Source organism: Anas acuta, chromosome Z (genome assembly GCF_963932015.1).
Source record: "Anas acuta chromosome Z, bAnaAcu1.1, whole genome shotgun sequence".
In the NCBI taxonomy this organism is placed as follows: domain Eukaryota; kingdom Metazoa; phylum Chordata; class Aves; order Anseriformes; family Anatidae; genus Anas; species Anas acuta.
Window position 1 is genome coordinate 34376879 of NC_089017.1, and position 17939 is coordinate 34394817.

Genomic DNA, 17939 nt, shown 5'->3' on the forward strand with positions numbered 1-17939 from the left:
GATTAAGTCAAATAAATAAGTAACCCAAATTTGCCCATCTAAAGTCATCCTTAACTTAAATACTTTAAAGTTAAAGGAAGTACACAAAGGTAGTTTAACCCCTCACACTTATAATTTACTCCTTTGAATCAACATTCCTAATTTCTATTTCTCATTTAATTCCACTCTTATAAGCTACTTCTTTACTAATGTCTTTGAAAATAATTCAACAACCTATAAAGGATTAGGTGGAGCAGCAATCATGGCAAGTCTTAATATTGATAAAAATAAAAAAATAAAATAAAATAAAAACAGTGAGTTTTGTGGAAATCATTCTGTTAAATGTCTTGTTATGTTCTACCCTTTTACCTCTCTTTTATTAGCTGGAATTTTATAACTCTGCTTACAGTCTTCCAGTCTTCGTAAAGTAAAAACACACCACATAACTTAAAAAAAAAAAAAAAAAAAGTCTTTGTCAAGAAAAAAGTGACAAGCATAAAAGTTTTTTCAGTCAAATAAACACAAGCCTAGTGTCAAGATGTTTTTCTCTAAATTCACAAGGCTTTCATGTCAAAGTCTGTTCTGTCAATTTTGTAGAGCTCTCCCATCTAACTATATAACAAATTTTGGAAAAAAAAAAAAAAAAAATCACTCCTCTGGTTCAGCACAAGTTCAGCTCTCTCAGTAGCATTGTCCAGTGTGGGGTCTGCAGCACAAGTAACATGCCAGAAAATTTGAAGTGATTTTGGAGGACTGTGAGACCAACTAGAATTAGAAAATAAGTGTTCCATTGGCTTGTAACGTGTATTATTATTTTGTCAAGGAGAAGGTTATAGGACCATCCAGCTGCACCCTTAAAATCTAAGAAAGAAAACAAAATTACCATGGTAGGGATTATTTTGAATCTCCAAGCAAAGCTACTGGAAGAACCAATGACTGAAAACTGACATCATGCAAAATCTAGATCACAAGAAAACTTCTGTGTTCTGAATCAGAACATGTTAGAAATAATTGTGGTAGCTTCTCTATTCTTTCAAAAAAAGATTTGATCTTTTAAAAAATAAATAAAGAAAATTATGGTCTATTTCAGCCATGCATATGGCATTTAAAACAGAAAATAAATTTATAAAATCCTTTTCTTTTCTCTTTTTTTTAATTTTTATTTTTTATTTATTTATGTGATGAAACAGACCAGGTGACTACACTGGTCTCTCCTGTCCTTAAAAGCTATGATTTTCTGAATGGCATTTTCTCTAACATGACACTGTAGAGTCACAGTCCAGTAATTTAAGTTTGATATTTTTTTTCTGTCTTCTGTTACATTTTGTTTGCTTTTCTGGCTTTGTTTGTTGTTATTGTTGTTGTTGTTGTTGTTTTTATTGGTTCTTGTTGTTCCTTTTGTTTGGTTGGTTGGTTTTGTTTCTTTCTTTCTTTTACTCCAGGAATTGGTCAGGGGGTTCCAGTGGTGGCCCTCATTGTAGAAGGAGGTCCCAATGTTATCTCTATCGTTCTGGAGTACCTGCGAGACACGCCTCCTGTTCCTGTTGTGATTTGTGATGGCAGCGGTCGGGCATCTGACATCCTTGCCTTTGGTCACAAATATTCTGAAGAAGGAGGGTGAGTCATTTCCTCATGAGAGCATTTTTTCTACCAATTCGGTGATAACATAGAGCCCGAAACACTATTGGAAAAATAGTTCTGAAACTAATCCAGTCCTCACATGGCTTTTTCTGTCATTGACGTGAGTAAAGCATTGAATGTACCCAGTCCAAAAAAAGCTAAAGTAACACTAAGGAAAATCTACAGAATAAAATAATCAGAGATTTAGAGACTCTATTATATGGTTAGAATATTATAGTGCCGTGAAATGCAGCATGTGGACAGGTAAAACATATGTTTCTTGAAATCACAACTCAAGGGATTCACTCAAAAGACATGCAAAATTATTTTCATTGTATTCAAAACTGTCTCTGACAAGTTATGTCATTGTAACAGTGTACTGCCATCCTATAGTTTCATTCCTACATAAATCACCACATGAATCCCAAATGTTCATAATCTCATTGGGATTTGCCTCGCACTTTAGGCATGACTCTGCACACCTGCCTATATTTACACAACTGCTTGTGCACTGATCTGCATTTGTGCTGTCCTGCCTTTCTTTGCAGACTCAAGGTGCAGCAAGGATAATATTTAGCTTTTATTATAGAAAATTCAAGTGTGTTTTTGTTGAATCAGGCTGTAAGTATTCTTTCCAACTTCTAAAGTGCATGTTAATACTGCATGCCTAAAACATGGTTTTTGTTTGGTTAGCTGTTTGTGTTTTTTTTTCCCTCTACCACAAAAATATGTATGCAACCATGGAATCATGGAATGATTGAGGTTGAAAGCAATCTTCGGAGGTCATGTGGTCCAACTGCCCTGCTCAGGCAGTTGGCTACAGCATGCTGCCCCTGACCATGTCCAGACAGCCTTAGAGCATCTCCAAGGATGATGGCTCCACAACTGTCTGAGCAATATGTGTCAGTGTTCCATCACCCTCAAAGCTTCTTTGTGATATTCAGATGGAGCCTCCAGTATTTAAGTTTATGTCCATTGCCTCTTGTTCTGTCACTGGGCACCACTTGAAAGAGCCTAACTCCATGTTCTTAACACCCTCTTTCCACGTATTTATATGCATTCATAAGATCCCCCCCTGAGCGGCCTTCTCTTCTCTAGGCTAACCAGTCCCAGCTCTCTTAACCTTTTCTCATAGGAGAGATACTCCAGTCCCTTCATCATCTTTGTGGTCCTTTCCTGGACTCTCTCTAGTACATCCATGTCTTATTTTTCCTGGGGATCCCAGAGATGGACACAGTACTCTGGGGTGTGGTCTCACCAGTGCTGAGTAGAGGGGAAGGATCACTTCTCTTGCCATGCTGGAAACATCCCTCCTAATGCAGCCAGGAATAGCATTGATCTTACTTGCTGCAAAGACACATTTCTGGCTCATGATCAGTTTGGTGACAACCAGAGCTCCCAGAACATTTTCTGCCAGACTGCTTTCCAGCTGGGGGACCCTTAACATGTACCTGGGGCTGTTTCTCTTCATCTACGGGACCTTTCACTTATCCTTGCAGAGAGGGGTTCCTATCAGCCAATTTCTCCAGCCTGTCCAGGTCCCTCAGGATGGCAGCACAACTCCCTGGCATATCAGCTACTTCTCTCAGTATTGTGTCATCAGCAAACTTGCTGAGCCTCATCATCCAGATAATTAGTTAAGACATTAAACAGGACCAGACACAGTACAGACCTCTGGGGTACACCACTAGTTACTGGACTCTTGCTGGACTTTGAGACACTGTTTCTATCCACTGAGCCTGGCCATTCAGTTTTCAATCCACCTCACTGAATGACTTCCCAGTCCATACATCAACTGGTCTACGAGAACCTTCAGGGAAACTGTTTCAAAGGCCTTGCTGGAGTCTAGGTAGACAATATCATCTTCTTTCTCTCATTCATCAGGCTGTTTATTTAACTGTAGAAGCTTATCAAGTTGGTCAAACATGACTGCCCCTTACTGAATCCATGCTGACTATTTCGAAGGACTTTTTTATCCGTCAAGTGCCTGGAAATTGTTTTCAAGACGAGATGTTCTGTAATTTTCTCAGGAATTGAAGTGAGGCTGACAGGGCTGTAGGTCCCTGGGTCTTCCTTCTTGTATTGTTTGGAGATAGGAATGACATTTGCCTTCCTCCAGTACTCAGGCACTTTTCTCAGTCACCATACCATCCAAAGATTATTAAGAGTGCCCTCATGACATCAGCCAACTCCTACAGTACTCGTGGGTACACCCCATTAGTGTCCATGGACTAATCCAATTTGCTTAAGTATCCCACCAAGGATATATCTTTCTTCATCCAGGTTTTTACCCACGGGTCTGTTGCCCCTGGGATTCTTCAAGGCTAGTTTTGCTAATAAATACTGAAGCAGAGAAGACAGTCAGTACCTCAGACTTTTCCAGATCCTGTGCCACCAGGGCCTCTACCAATTCAACAATGGGCCCATATTTTTCTAGCCTTCTTTCTGTCAGCAGGGTAGTTGCAGAACCCTTCTTGTTGACCTTGCCACATTCAATTTCTGCTGAGCTTTGGCCTTCCTAACTGCATCTACATACACTTTGGGAGTGTCTCTGCATTTCTGTCTACCTCTATCTTCTTTATACTTCTTTTCATGTTTGAGTTTTGCCAGTAGATACTTGTTATCCATGCAGGTCTCCTAGCATTTTTCCCTGACCATTCCCAATGGCCATTTCCTGATAATTAAGATGGACCACACTTGAGCTTGGAGCAGATGATCTTTGAATGTTAACCACCTTTCTCTTCCCTCCAGGCCTTACCCTCATTTAGGGAGATTCCTGAAAAGAATCAGCTAGTCTTAAGTCAGGGTTTTGATCTTGTTTTTTTGCCTTGCTCCATCTTCTCAGAGTCCTGAATTTCACCATGCCATAGTCACTGGAGTTAAGGCTGCCTTTGACCTTCACCTTCTCAACAAGTACCACCTCGCTGGTGAGCATGAGGTCTGCCAGAGCACCTTTTCTCATTAGTTCTTCTCTCAGAAAGTTGTCAGTCATCTCCAGGAACCCCTGGATTACTTATGCTCTTCTGTGTTGTCCGTCCAGCAGATATCAGGGTGATTGAAGATCTCCATGTGGTCCAGGGTCTGGAAATATGAGTTTGCTCCTAGCCATCTGTAGACGGCCTCATCTGTTTGTTTCTCCAGGTCACACAGCCTGTAATGGATACCCACTACAATGTCACCCTTACCTGTGCTCTCTTCAGCCCTTACACATTAGCTCTAGTCTGGCTCATCATCCACTTGCAGGTAAAGTTCCATGTGTTCCAGCTACTCTCTAACAGAAACAGCAGAATCACCTCCTCATCTTCCCAGCCTGCCTTCCCTAAAGAGACTGTATCCCTTCACTGCAGCATTCCAGTCATGGGAGCCACCCCATCACTTCTCCATGATCCCAACATCATAGGCTTGCAACTGCACACAGATCTAGCTCATTATGTTTATTCCATATGCAACATGCATTAGTGTACAGGCATTTCAGAGAGGCATCCTGGCATGCTGATTTCCCAATAAGTACTTAGGGGATTTCTTCATTGATGCCCTGAAGGGACTTCCTTGCTTAAATAGAACTGCTAGAGATGACCCTCTTTAAGCATTGTTTTGATAATTTTATGATCCTTTCCTGTCAAATGACTCCAGGTCCTTTGTCCATCAATGTCATCCATCACTGCCTCACCTGCCTGCAGGTTACTCTCTTCTGCTCCCATCATTTGTACTTTAAAGCCCACATTAACACATCTGCCACTTTAAGCCATCTTCCTCAGATAGACATTGACCTGCAAACAAGGTCCTATGGTCACAGAACCCAAAACGATATCACCAACATGAAGAAGGCTGCAACAACTCTCTTAAGCTCTATCTGCATCAAAGCCTCTACCCTAGCAGGGACAGTTGCTTCAACACCTGCTGGGGAAACTGCCCTGTGGTTTGCCACCACCATACCAAAGACTGTGCTGGTACAAATTCAGCTAAGATCCCTTATTTTCATCCTCCTGCACACACTGCTGTGTCTGTTGGTTGTATTCTTGGAGCTGTGCTTTTGTCCTTGCTGTAATATAGGCTTCTGAAGGGCACTAGCCCAAAGGGTGTTAGACCCTCCCTAAATAAGAGGTAGCTGCATCAAAAGCTTCAGGCACCTTGGGTCAAGGGCAGCTAATCACACTGGTTAGAAGCTTCTAGAGCTTCCTCAGGCCCACACCCTTGTAGATCTCACTGACTGGTCTTTACCTGGTGACAGTAGACACCCTCAGAGGGTTTCCAGCCAGTCACCTAAGAGCATGGACCTTGTACCCAGAAGTCCCCAAAGCAGAACGCAGAGATTGCTTTTTACAGTAAGGAGCAGCAAATAAAGGATGATTTAGATCATTTAGAATTTTAGATCAAAGCATGAAAGGGGCATCAAGGCCAACTGAGATTCTAATTACTATTTCATACTTTTTCTCTGATTAGCTGCAGTAATCCGATCAGGATTTAGTGAGAAGGGGTACTTTAGAATATTTAAAGGTATGTATTCACACCCACGGTAGTTATGCAAATAATAAAACAAGAATACATAAACTCTGAACTCTAGACCAAACAGTATTGTATTGTTTAAAAATAAACGTGATCATGAACTTCTTCAACCTAGAGCTCCTAATGAAAGTGAGGTAGTTTTCCACAAATACTAGAATCAGATTTATATTCAGGTTCACATAGTCGAATGCTGCATCTGAAATAGATCTGACAGTGTCAGGTTTCCTCTTAATCTGTGAGAAGTTATTTCTCTGTTCTCAGTAGTCTTATTGTTAATATATTTAACATAATCCTATTCAAACATCTCTTATTCCTTTGCATGCTATTTGCCTATACAGTTTCCATCTATCTTGTCTGCATTCTGATGTCATCTTGGCAAATAGTATAGCAAAAACAGAATGAATGCAATTTATGTCATCATCGGAAACTCTTAAGAAAAGCAAGTGAATGAAACACTAGTTGCTAGAGAGTTGCTCAGTTGAGCAACTGAGATGTTCAATTCTTTCTTAATGAAAGTGTTTTTTTTTTACAATTAGTCTCCTTTTTGTGGTGGTGTTTGTTTCTGTTCACCCTGCACTAAATAAACCACAGGAAAATAAGAAATCTGTAAAGCTGTGTAGTGACAATTTCTATGTCATTGTCTCATGTCTGAAAACATCAGTCTAACATGCAATTGTATTCCTAAGAATACTCAAAGTGAAATGCCAATATTATCTATATGCTTAAAAAATTTTACCCAAATATATTTCAGCTCATATGCAAATTGGGTACTCCCTCCCCTCTGATTATATTAACCTAGTTTTGAATAATTATATGAGGAGAATACTGAATAATTGGGACATTAATTGTGTATAGCTAATAGCTTTTTCTTTCAGATCAAATCTAAGTAGGTTACATAGAACTGTGTCTATTAGACACTAAATCAATGTAGCACATGCAAATTATGTTCAGAATTTAATAGTGCAGTCCACCCTGCAATCAAACTATAAAGTCAAAAGTCTATTTTAATTAATTAGGGACTTCTCCAAGACAAAACATATCTTCTCACTGTTTTGCACTGGATGTCTGATCTAAATCTTTCGAAAAATACCTAATTCATGGCAAAAACAGACTCAGCAGTTGAATGCTGATATTATCACACTTTTTTTTTTTTCCAATATTTTAAAATCCCACTCAGTGAAGACAAGGAATGGATTCATTCTCTATGGATAGAATGTGTGTGTGTGTACTAAGCACAGCTGTAATTTTTCAAGTTTATTTGAAAGCTTGTTTCCAGAGGTCACAGAACTATGTCTGGAGGTGAAGGAGGGCAAAATATAGCTCTGTTTTCTTGAGTTTTACTTAGTGTGGCACCAATCCATCATCTCAGAGAGGTCCTTACATATTGGGCAATTGTTCATCTGCCCCAAAGGTCCTTTTGTATTTTGTGAGATTCAAAAAGTTGTAGTGTGCCTGCTTTCTATCCTCATTGTTTATCATTTCTAATTGATTTCACATAGCAGAAACAGATTTATATATATATAAATCATGTTGCAGTAACCCTTTGCAATGTCAGTATTTGCACATCCTTGAGCAGACAAAAGGTAGGAAGATGGCTCTGCCTTGTTTTAAAGCCTAATGATAGTCCTACCTCATGAAAAGTTGGATGTGTCACTAACCTAAGTCTGAGTCTAAGTCTAACTGCAAGCAGACTTTATTGTACTGCAGTGGAACAAGACTGTGAGCACAGAATGCTCTGTACATCCTGCCTTGCAGGAAGTGTTTCTACAATGGAATGACATGCTAAGAACAGATCAGAAAGAACTGTGATGCACACCATAAAGCAAAGGTGTCTTTGGGTATAAATTAGTTTTGAAGCCTCGTTATCACATGTCTCTCAAAAAGTCCATTGAAATTTCAGGGGAAAGGCAAGGCAGACAGGCAGTTTCCACAGAGCTGAGGCTTGAGCATTATAAATATCAGATATACAGTATTAATGCAGTGTTACTGTTGTTTGTGGTATTTTGTTGTTGTTGTTGTTGTTTGTTCTTTTAAAGCCTACCATGGCTATAGTTCCAAGGACTACATATTGCCTCAGTCTGAAAAATGTTGAATGCAACATTTTATGTACAAGATAGCTACATTTCACTACAAACGAATTAGTCTTAGTTATAAACTCACTGAGCTCCTTGTAGTTTTGACATCTTAACGACAAACAGGCTATCTACTGGAAGTAACCTAAATGAGAAGCAGGCTGAAATATAGGCTTCCCTGTGTTCTGACTTTGATGATGTTTTTTGGCTGCTTATTGCTATTTTCCCTAATTTAAATATCTAAGTCCCTGAAACACTTAATTTCTCATTTTCTCAAAAGCTGAAAATGTGTTGAAGTGCTTTGAGAGGTGAAAAAATAGGATTAATCATAAGCACCCAAAGTTATCCTATATGTAGCCCCAAACTATTGAAGTGAATATTCTAGTGGTTAATAGCTCTTCTCCACATAAAGCCAAAATATTTTTTACTGTATTATCAAGGATGTCTTCTCATTTCACTTTCTTGCACAAACTGGAAGTACAACTGCAAAGTGCAACTATTTATAGAATCATTCAATAGAAGTTTTTAATCCTCAGAGATTTTTTTTTAATTAAATGCTGAATTTAAGAGAAAAATGAAATACTAAGTTAAAACTGTGTCACTTCTTAGGCAAATATTTCCTTTCTTAATGGAAAATAACTTGCAATATTCAACAGCAGTCTCCCAGCTGAATTTACAGTATATTAACTACTCCATCAGATCTACTCCTGCAAGTATGAAGCCCTTAAGGAATTCAGTTCAATGCCATAAAAATGTATTTCTTGTCTAATGTTCATAAGGAAACGTATAAAACACTATTTCTTCTTTAACAGAGCAGCCTTACATGAGAATTGTTAAAGATTGCCTTTGGATTGATCTGTCTCTGCATACACTGTGGCAGAGCTTTTAGGCTATGTATGAGACTTAAGTATCTTTGTTTCTAATAAGGAAAATATTAGGATATTTTGCTTTGAGCAAAAAGGATGATAGTGTGCATGCAGTTTGGCTCTTCTCTGTCCCCTGTGGTGTTTCTTTTGCATCTTTTGCAAGATTGCAAGATTGCTTTCACATTGCATACTTTTATATTTTTACTGTTCTCTTGCATCAAAGCACTTTACAAATTAAAAGCTGCATAGAAGTATCTCATTTCTATGTTATACGCAACCACCTCTTTCGTCAAGGGACAGCCATTCAATAAACATAATCAGGGAAAATAGTGTAGAACAACCACCAGTGAAGAGCTGCAAGTAACGCTGCTCCCTGGGAGCAGCAGTACAGGACTCAGGAGTCCAGGTAGTTGTTTTTTTTATCAGTCCCTGTCAAAGGGAAGGGGATTGAAAGGGCAAGTCAAGTCTGGCAAATCAACAGATGGTTACAGGACTGGTGCCACAGGCAGGGGTTTGGCTACTTAGACCATGAGACTCACTTTGAGAAACCTGGTCTGCTGGGGACAGATGGGGTCCATCTGTCAAAAAAAGGGAACAGCATCTTCAGTCACAGGCTTGCCAAGCCAGTAAAGAGGGGCACCAGCTTGGCAACTCTCATGAAACTAGAGTTGCCAGGGGAAGAGAACCTTAATCCATCCTGCTCCTCCCAGTTTGACACCAGTGTCAGTAATAGGTGCCCAGAGCCTTGAGAAGTGTCATGGGTCAACAAGAGAGCACCAGAAGAGTAGCGCAAGGGAATTCCAGACACTCCAATGAGAGAGTCAGCTTCATCAGTGGCCCATATTAATTGTCCTTATGCTAACACATGTAGCATGTCCTTAGGTTAACACATGTAGCATGGGGAATAGACTTGAGAAGTTAGAGATGTACTCATGCATGCAGGGCAATGACCTCATCACCTTTTTTCAGTTGTGGTGGGATGTCTCCTGGAATGCACTGATACACTTCCTTCTCTAAGTGACAGAGGAGCCAATGAGGAGAGGTGCAATGCTCACCTCATTCTCACCAGCAAGGAGGGTCTGGTGGGGAAGGGGAAACTCAAAGGCAGCCTCGTCTGCAGTGACCATGAAATGGTGGAGTTTTGCATTCGCTGGGAGATGAGTGGTTGGAGAGCTGCCAGGAAGAGAAGGACCTGGGAGTGATGGTGGACAGTCGGCTGAATATGAGCCAGCAGTGTGCTCAGGTGGCCAAAAAGGCCAACGGCATCCTGGCTTGCATAAGAAGCAGTGTGACCAGCAGGGCTAGGGAGGTGATCGTCCCCCTGTACTTGGCTCTGGTGAGGCCTCACCTTGAGTACTGTGTTCAGTTTTGGGCCCCTCGCTACAAGAAGGACATCGAGGTGCTTGAGCGGGTCCAGAGAAGGGCGACGAAGCTGGTGAGGGGCCTGGAGAACAAGTCCTACGAGGAGCGGCTGAGGGAGCTGCGCTTGTTCAGCCTGGAGAAGAGGGGTGACCTTATCGCTCTCTACAGGTACCTTAAAGGAGGCTGTAGTGAGGTGGGGGTTGGCCTGTTCTCCCACGTGCCTGGTGACAGGATGAGGGGGAATGGGCTTAAGTTGTGCCAGGGGAGTTTTAGGTTAGATGTTAGGAAGAACTTCTTTACTGAAAGGGTTGTTAGGCACTGGAACGGGCTGCCCAGGGAGATGGTGGAGTCACCATCCCTGGAAGTCTTTAAAAGATGTTTAGATGTAGAGCTTAGGGATATGGTTTAGTGGGGACTGTTAGCGTTAGGTCAGAGGTTGGACTCAATGATCTTGAGGCCTCTTCCAACCTAGAAAATTCTGTTTAATTCTGTTTAATTCAGAGGGCATCAAGGAGGGAACACAGCAATCTCACTACCCTTGCCTATGGGAGAGCAGACTTTGCCCTCTTCAGGAACCTGCTTGGTAAAGTACCATGGGACAAAGCCCTGGTGGGAAGAGGGGCCCAAGAAAGCTGGCTAATGTTCAAGGATCACCTCCTCCAAACTCAGGAACAATGACTCCCAACAAAGAGGAAGTTGGGCAAAAACACCAGGAGGCCTGCATAGATGAGCAAGAAGCTCCTGGCCTCAAACAGAAAAAGGAGGCTTACGGAGGGTGGAAGCAAGGTCAGGTAGCCTGGGAAGAATACAGAGAAATTGTCTGAACAGCCAGGGATCAGATTAAGAAAGCTAAAGCCTGTTTAGAATTAAATTTGGCCAGGGCCATTAAGAGCCACAAGAAAGATATATCAATGATAAAAGGAAGACTAGGGAAATTGTGGGCCCTCTTCTGAAGGAAACAGGAGACATGGCCTCCCAGATTATAAGTCTGAGGTACTCAACAAGTTTTTTGCCTCAGTCTTCACCAGCAAGAGCTCCAGCCACATAGTGCAAGCTCCAGCAAGCAAAGGCAGTGACTGGGAGAATGATGAACAACCCACTGTAAGAGATCATGTTCAAGACTATCTAAGGATCATAAAGGTGCACAGTTCCATGGAACTTGACGAAATACATCCGCAGGACATGAGAGAACTGGCAGATGTAGTTGCTAAGCCACTGCCCATCGTATTTGAGAGCTTGTGGCAGTCCAGTGAAATTCTAAGTTCACACTAATGGGAAGAGGGGAAACATAACCCCCATTTTGAGGTAGCAATATGTGTTTGCAGCCCAGAAAGCCAACCATATCTGATCTGTATCAAAACCAGTATGGTAAGCAGGTCAAGAGAGGTGATTCTCCCCCTTTACTCAGCTCTCATGAAACCTCACTTGGAGTTATAGAATCATTGAAACATAGAATCATAGAATCATTACGGTTGGAGGAGACCTTCAAGATCATCTGGTACTTCAGGTGTACTGTACTGCATACGGATGGGATTGTTCAGCCTGGAGAAGAGAAGGCTCTAGGGAGAACTTAGAGCAGCCTTCCAGTACCTGAAGGGAACATACAGGAGAGAGACCTTTTGCCAGGGCTTGATGTAGTGATAGGATAAGCAGTAAAGGTTTTAATAATAATTAAAAAAAAAAAAAAAAAACTGTGTGGGAGGAGGCAGGAATGCAGGAATTAGATGATCTTTAAGCTCCCTTCCAATCCTCTCAAGGATTCCTTATATGAAGCACAGAGAAATTATCATTGTTTGAATAGAATGAAGGAATAATTACATTTATATTCTGTCTCTTCTTATTGTAATTCTGTGTAAAAATATGTGGATTCAAAGGCAGTAGAAATTCATTCAGTCCCATGGAGTTGCACCACTGTGTCTTATTTGCAATTCTAATGGAAAAAAGAAAAAGCAGCAGAGACTCTTGTCATATTTCTGACGTATGGTGTGATTGTCTATAGTGAAAACCATAATTAAAACAGAAAATCCCTTAAGCTTCCCATAAAGGATGGTAGGGAATTGTTTTCAGATTACACTGATATTTTGTGGATATATTTTCTTTATCTCGAATAAAAGTGTAGTAATCTAAAAATAAATAAATAAATAAAAGGAAATAAGAATTCATGAAGGAAAAGTTAGAAATAGATTATGTGCAGTTCATTGAATGGAAGTGTATCATTTAGAGAACTTCAAAGCATTTTGATAACAATAAGTTAAAAAACCTATAACAAACTTACATTTTGAAATTGGGTTATTATTATAAATCATAATCATTATAAATCTCTAGTACATTGTACAACTTCAATACTAAAAAGCTCTGCAGAAAAGTGACTAAATAATTTAAGAAGCTGGCTATGGACCAGATCTTTCAAGTCCTCTCAGTGTTCACTATAAAATCATGTGCCATGAGGCTGAAAGACTGTGATGTTATTGAGGGGAGTGTGTATTATCTCCTCACATATTAAGCAAGACTTCGAAAAATATATAAATTTATGAAGAGGGAAGATGCCAGAACGCTATCTTCTATATCTACAAGATCAGCCAAAGCAATGAAGAAAGTTCTGCTTTGCTGTTTAATCTTCTAGCATGTCTTGAACAAAACTAGAATGTCACTTTGTTAAATTTGCCACGTCAACATTTTTAATGGATCCAAGACATCTTTCTCCCTTTTTTTTCATGGTAAGATCATAAAGATCAACTTTGCACCAAAAGCTATTATTAATTAGATATTCCTTAGGAAAAGTGAAAAAAAAAATCACTATTAGGAAACTTTAGAAGAAGACATATTTATTTTTCCTGTAATTAAATGTAGGTGTATAAGAGAAAAAGAAAAAGGAAAGAGAAAGGGAGGAGAAGGAGAAGGAGAAGGAGAAGGAGAAGGAGAAGGAGAAGGAGAAGGAGAAGGAGAAGGAGAAGGAGAAGGAAAAGAGAAAAACTGTGCTTTTATTCAGTGCTTAAGGAAGAAAATTTCCCCTACTTTAGCCCAAGAGAATTCCAAACTTGAAGTTCCATACTTTTTTAAAAATTAAATTTCAGTGAGAAAATAGGATATCTTTCATCACAGAATCTTTAGAAATATTTTGTGAAATTCCTTCATGTTTCAATTTCAGATATTTCTTAATATGTGTGTGTTCTTTTTTTCATACATTTCACATCATTTCCAATGGAAATTAGAGCTTTATTTAAATTTCTGTTTAGTCTCCATGTTTTCAGGAAATTTGTTCTGCTGGTTAATCCGTTTTTTCTTTCTTAGTTTGAAATGTGGAAAATTTAATATGTCCAATAACTTATCCTTAGAATGATAACTTCTATCTCCACTATCTCTTTAAGATCAGAATTCTTAACAAAAACAAATTTCCATTTTTTTAAAGAGTCCTAAAAACGGGGCTTTAAAATTTATTTTGCATGTGACCTACTACTCTGCAGCTTGAAATACACCAGACTAAGGAGACCTAACTTACTGTAATTAAAGTGTACTCTTCAGGGTGTCAGCCTTTCCCAGTTGATTCTCTTTAACATGAAGGGAACATATATTTTTGCCTGTGCTCCAACATCTCATGTTCCCACTTGCTTGTATCTTCTTCTATACAGGAGCTGTTTTTTTCAGGTTGTTTTTTCTTATAACCCCGCAGAGGAAGTCCTCTGCTGCTAGGTCTCATTGCCATTCATCATGAGGTTGTTTCCACTGAAATTGTTGTATATCCACTTTTATGAGGGAAGCAGGTCATTTTTCAGGGGAATGGAATGTTTACAGAAAGCAGTAAATGCAGTGTTGTTGTCTCTCCACTGTCCCAGAGAAAAGTACCTCTAGGCCACACTGCTGTTTGTTGAAAGGAGGACATACAGATACTCTTCATTCAAAGGAATCCACAAAAAAGCAGAAGACAGCAGGAGGAGCCAGGTGTTGAGAGGACAGTGATCCACAGTGTGGTCTAAAAATCCATATTAATTCATTTTAATTCAAGAAGTTTAACATATGTCTTGTAGACCTCTTTATGCAGTGGCATCGTACTCAACAGAGATATTTACAGTCAAATTTAGAGAGTAGAGAACAAATGCACTTCATCTGCCAGGCCCTCTATATTCATCTCTGTGCCTTTATACTGCTTTCCCGTTCCCATTCCCATTTCCTTTCCTGTTCCCATTTCCGTTTGTTCCCATTCCCATATCTATTCCCATTCCCATTCCCGTTTATTGTCCTTTCTAAGAACATATTTGCTGTAGACAGGAAGACTAGATATTTAAATCACTTTTGAAATTCAATTGTATAGTGAGGTTCCTGCAGTACAGAGTACAGGTGACATTTACCAACAGCATGAAATGGAAGAAGGTTAGAAGGTTTGGTCTTTGTTCTCCTAAAACAGTTACCATAAGCCAACACTGACATATTGTGCTGTTTCTGATAATTCTTTTTGGTTGCTGCAGAACTATATCTTTGTTTATCTTCTATCATAAAATGTGAGTCATGAAGATTCTCTGATTTTCATTGCCTCAAATGATCAACAGTGACTTGTGACTCTGTGATCAACATTGACTTGTGACGTGACTCTTAGACATCTTGCCTCTGCTAATATTAAACATTCAGGTGTTGGTTTTTTTTTGTGGTTTTTTTTGTTTGTTTTGGTTTTGGTTTTGGTTTTTTTTTGTTGTTGGTGGTGGTGGTGGTTTTTTTTTTTTTTGTGAGAAAACTGCTATAGTGTAGAACTTTTGTACATAAAAGGAAAATGTTCTAAATTACAGCCCACTAATTTGTAAGACATTACGGACTTCAGTGTTTCACTCAAAACGGTCCTGAGGAATAGACTTTCTGATATAAAGGACTGTGGTTCAAGTACTAATATTCCATGTTATCTTTTCTTTCTGTTCTTGAGCCATTTTTTGCAAGTAATAACATTAGTAACAAGGAGGAACATAAAAATGGTTTAAAATTCTGGAAGATCAGTAAAAGCAAAATGGCTCCTTTGGGTGGATTCAGGATCAGAGTAAGTTTTTTATGCATTCCTTATTTGGTTGAAGTTGTTGAGATACTCAAGCTAAAATCAAAGACACCAACAGCAGAAATGTTCCCAATTTCATAAAATGAACTGTGAGTTGAATTCTTCTAACTCATTAATAGAAAGAGGTCTTCAGTTCACCTGTTGGTCTTCCTCAAATCATGACTGTCAGTTTGCTACCTGTTTTTGTTAGGAAATCGCACAGAGCTGATCACTTGAATGACTTTCTGTCATGTAGTACATGTGAACTGAAAGAAAAACTTTGGAGATGAGGGACCCCAGCATGATCAATGTGTTTTTCTAGAACAGTGTTTTCCAATTTTTTTCTGATGCTCTCAGAATTCCTTTCCTTTCCCTTTCCCTTTCCTTTCCTTTCCTTTCCTTTCCTTTCCTTTCCTTTCCTTTCCTTTCCTTTCCTTTCCTTTCCTTTCCTTTCCTTTCCTTTCCTTTCCTTTCCTTTCCTTTCCTTTCCTTTCCTTTCCTTTCCTTTCCTTTCCTTTCCTTTCCTTTCCTTTCCTTTCCTTTCCTTTCCTTTCCTTTCAAAACAAACAAAATTTCCTTAGGTCTGTTTCAGTAAGAGAAATTTACCATTTCTGTATTTTTTTCTTCTTGAATTTCAGACTTATCAATGAGTCTTTGAGGGACCAGCTGCTAGTTACCATCCAGAAGACTTTCACATACACTCGAACCCAGGCACAACACCTCTTCATTATCCTCATGGAGTGCATGAAGAAGAAGGAACTGGTATGTTTACACATTCCTTAGGGACAAAGACAAAGCTCAATGCATTGTTTTAATTGAGCTTTTCAGGCATCTATTGAAGTATTTCACAAAACTGTTGACTATGATCTACACTCTAGAAGGATATTATTCTACATTATGGTGACTTTTGTTTGCTTTGATCTGTTTTCTTATTTGAAATGATTTATTCCAACTTTTGTAAGTTCCTCTACATTTACTTTTACATATCAAAATATAGCTAATAGTGTATGGATATCATTAGTTTTCAATCATCCTCAGGTATATTGTGATTAAAATACTACTCCTTTCAACTACAAAAAAAAAAAAAAAAAAAAAAAAAAGTTTATTTCTCATCTTTTACTCATACTTTCATGCATAAAATAAGATCTTTCAATAATTTCTAGGAGCTCTATGAAAGTACTTTTGCAGAAGCAAAAGCAAAATCACATTTTAAAGCACTTGGGATTAAACTGAGTCTTTTATTATTTTTATTTTTACTTTTATTTCTTAAAAATGACTGAGCAGGCATCCTTCCATTTTGTAATATAAACCTTCTTAGCTTTGGTTTTAGTTCATATTGCAGCTTCCTGAAATTCCAGACTGAAGGCATGCTGTAACATTTTGTGTAGGGTAAAAAACAGGAAGAAATATTGACTCAGATGTTTTACAGATTTTTTGTTTTCTGAAACTATTGGAGTTTTCTGTGACTTCATCCTCTGCAATGTCTTTTAATTTCAGTTGAAAATATGGCATATAGTATATAATATAATACCACACTGAAACATAATGGGAAATGATGTTAATCATTGTGTTAATAAAAATATCCCTTCTAGTGTGAAGGGAGGATTCTCCCTTCTACCCTAAGGTGAGATGGGCACATGACCATCAGCAGCCTCTGTTGGGTTCTTAATCATACTGTCAGAATTCATACTGTATAACAGACTGTAAATTATTCACAAGCAGTCTGTGCAGTCCATAAGCTATAGACTGGTCATCCCTTTCACAGATGAACTACATCAAAATAGAGTTATTTTTCTTCTTGTATTATTTTACCAACATTCTCCTTCCATTAAAACTCTCAGGAAAAAATAAAAAATGTGATCATGCTACAGAAATTCTTTTCTTGTCCAATTGTTGCTGTCAAGATGTACCATGACCTCCATGGTGTTCAAGTTTGCTTCACATGCAATGATTTTTGTAGTAGCTATATGCAGAGAGTAGAAGAGCTGAGTGAATAAAAAGAATTCCTTAATAAATTAATCTCCAAATCAAAGCCAGACTTTTTTTAATGTTGAGTTGCTCTTACTTTCTTATCATGACAGCAGATATGGCTACCACTTAAAAGAGTAAAAACTAAACATAGCTCTTATCTGAAAAGGCTGCCTTACTGCAGAAGGTACAGGCAATTAACCATCTTTTTATGCCCACACATGCAGTCTGTCTCCAAATACCAGATAGCCACAGTGAAAGACATTCTTTAAAATTTGGACATGTACATCATATTGTCCACAGCAGAAATGTGATGGAAAAAGGTGCTGGAGATAGGGTCCACTTCTGAGGTACTCTCACTGAATGGCCTAGACATTTAGTCTCACTGCAAGGCCTAGACACCTTAGTAGTTCTGAACATGCTGTTTTGATGCAAGTCTAAGCTTTTGAAAATATTTCATTATGCAGTAATGTAGCTACTGTATCAAATGAGGTGCCATCAGTAGATATATATAATAAATAAAATCTTCACTCTATATCACTTTTTAGGCAT

At 38.8% G+C, this 17939-nt stretch overlaps 1 protein-coding gene across 1 annotated transcript in view; it reads left to right on the plus strand.

Moving 5' to 3' along the window:
• The window catches only part of TRPM3 (transient receptor potential cation channel subfamily M member 3), a 430339-nt gene that overhangs the window by 316165 nt on the left and 96235 nt on the right, over positions 1 to 17939 (plus strand). The window contains exons 7-8 of the mRNA XM_068667797.1: positions 1422 to 1596; positions 16058 to 16181. Coding sequence (XP_068523898.1) covers positions 1422 to 1596; positions 16058 to 16181 — 299 coding nt within the window. The remainder of the gene's footprint in view (positions 1 to 1421; positions 1597 to 16057; positions 16182 to 17939) is intronic.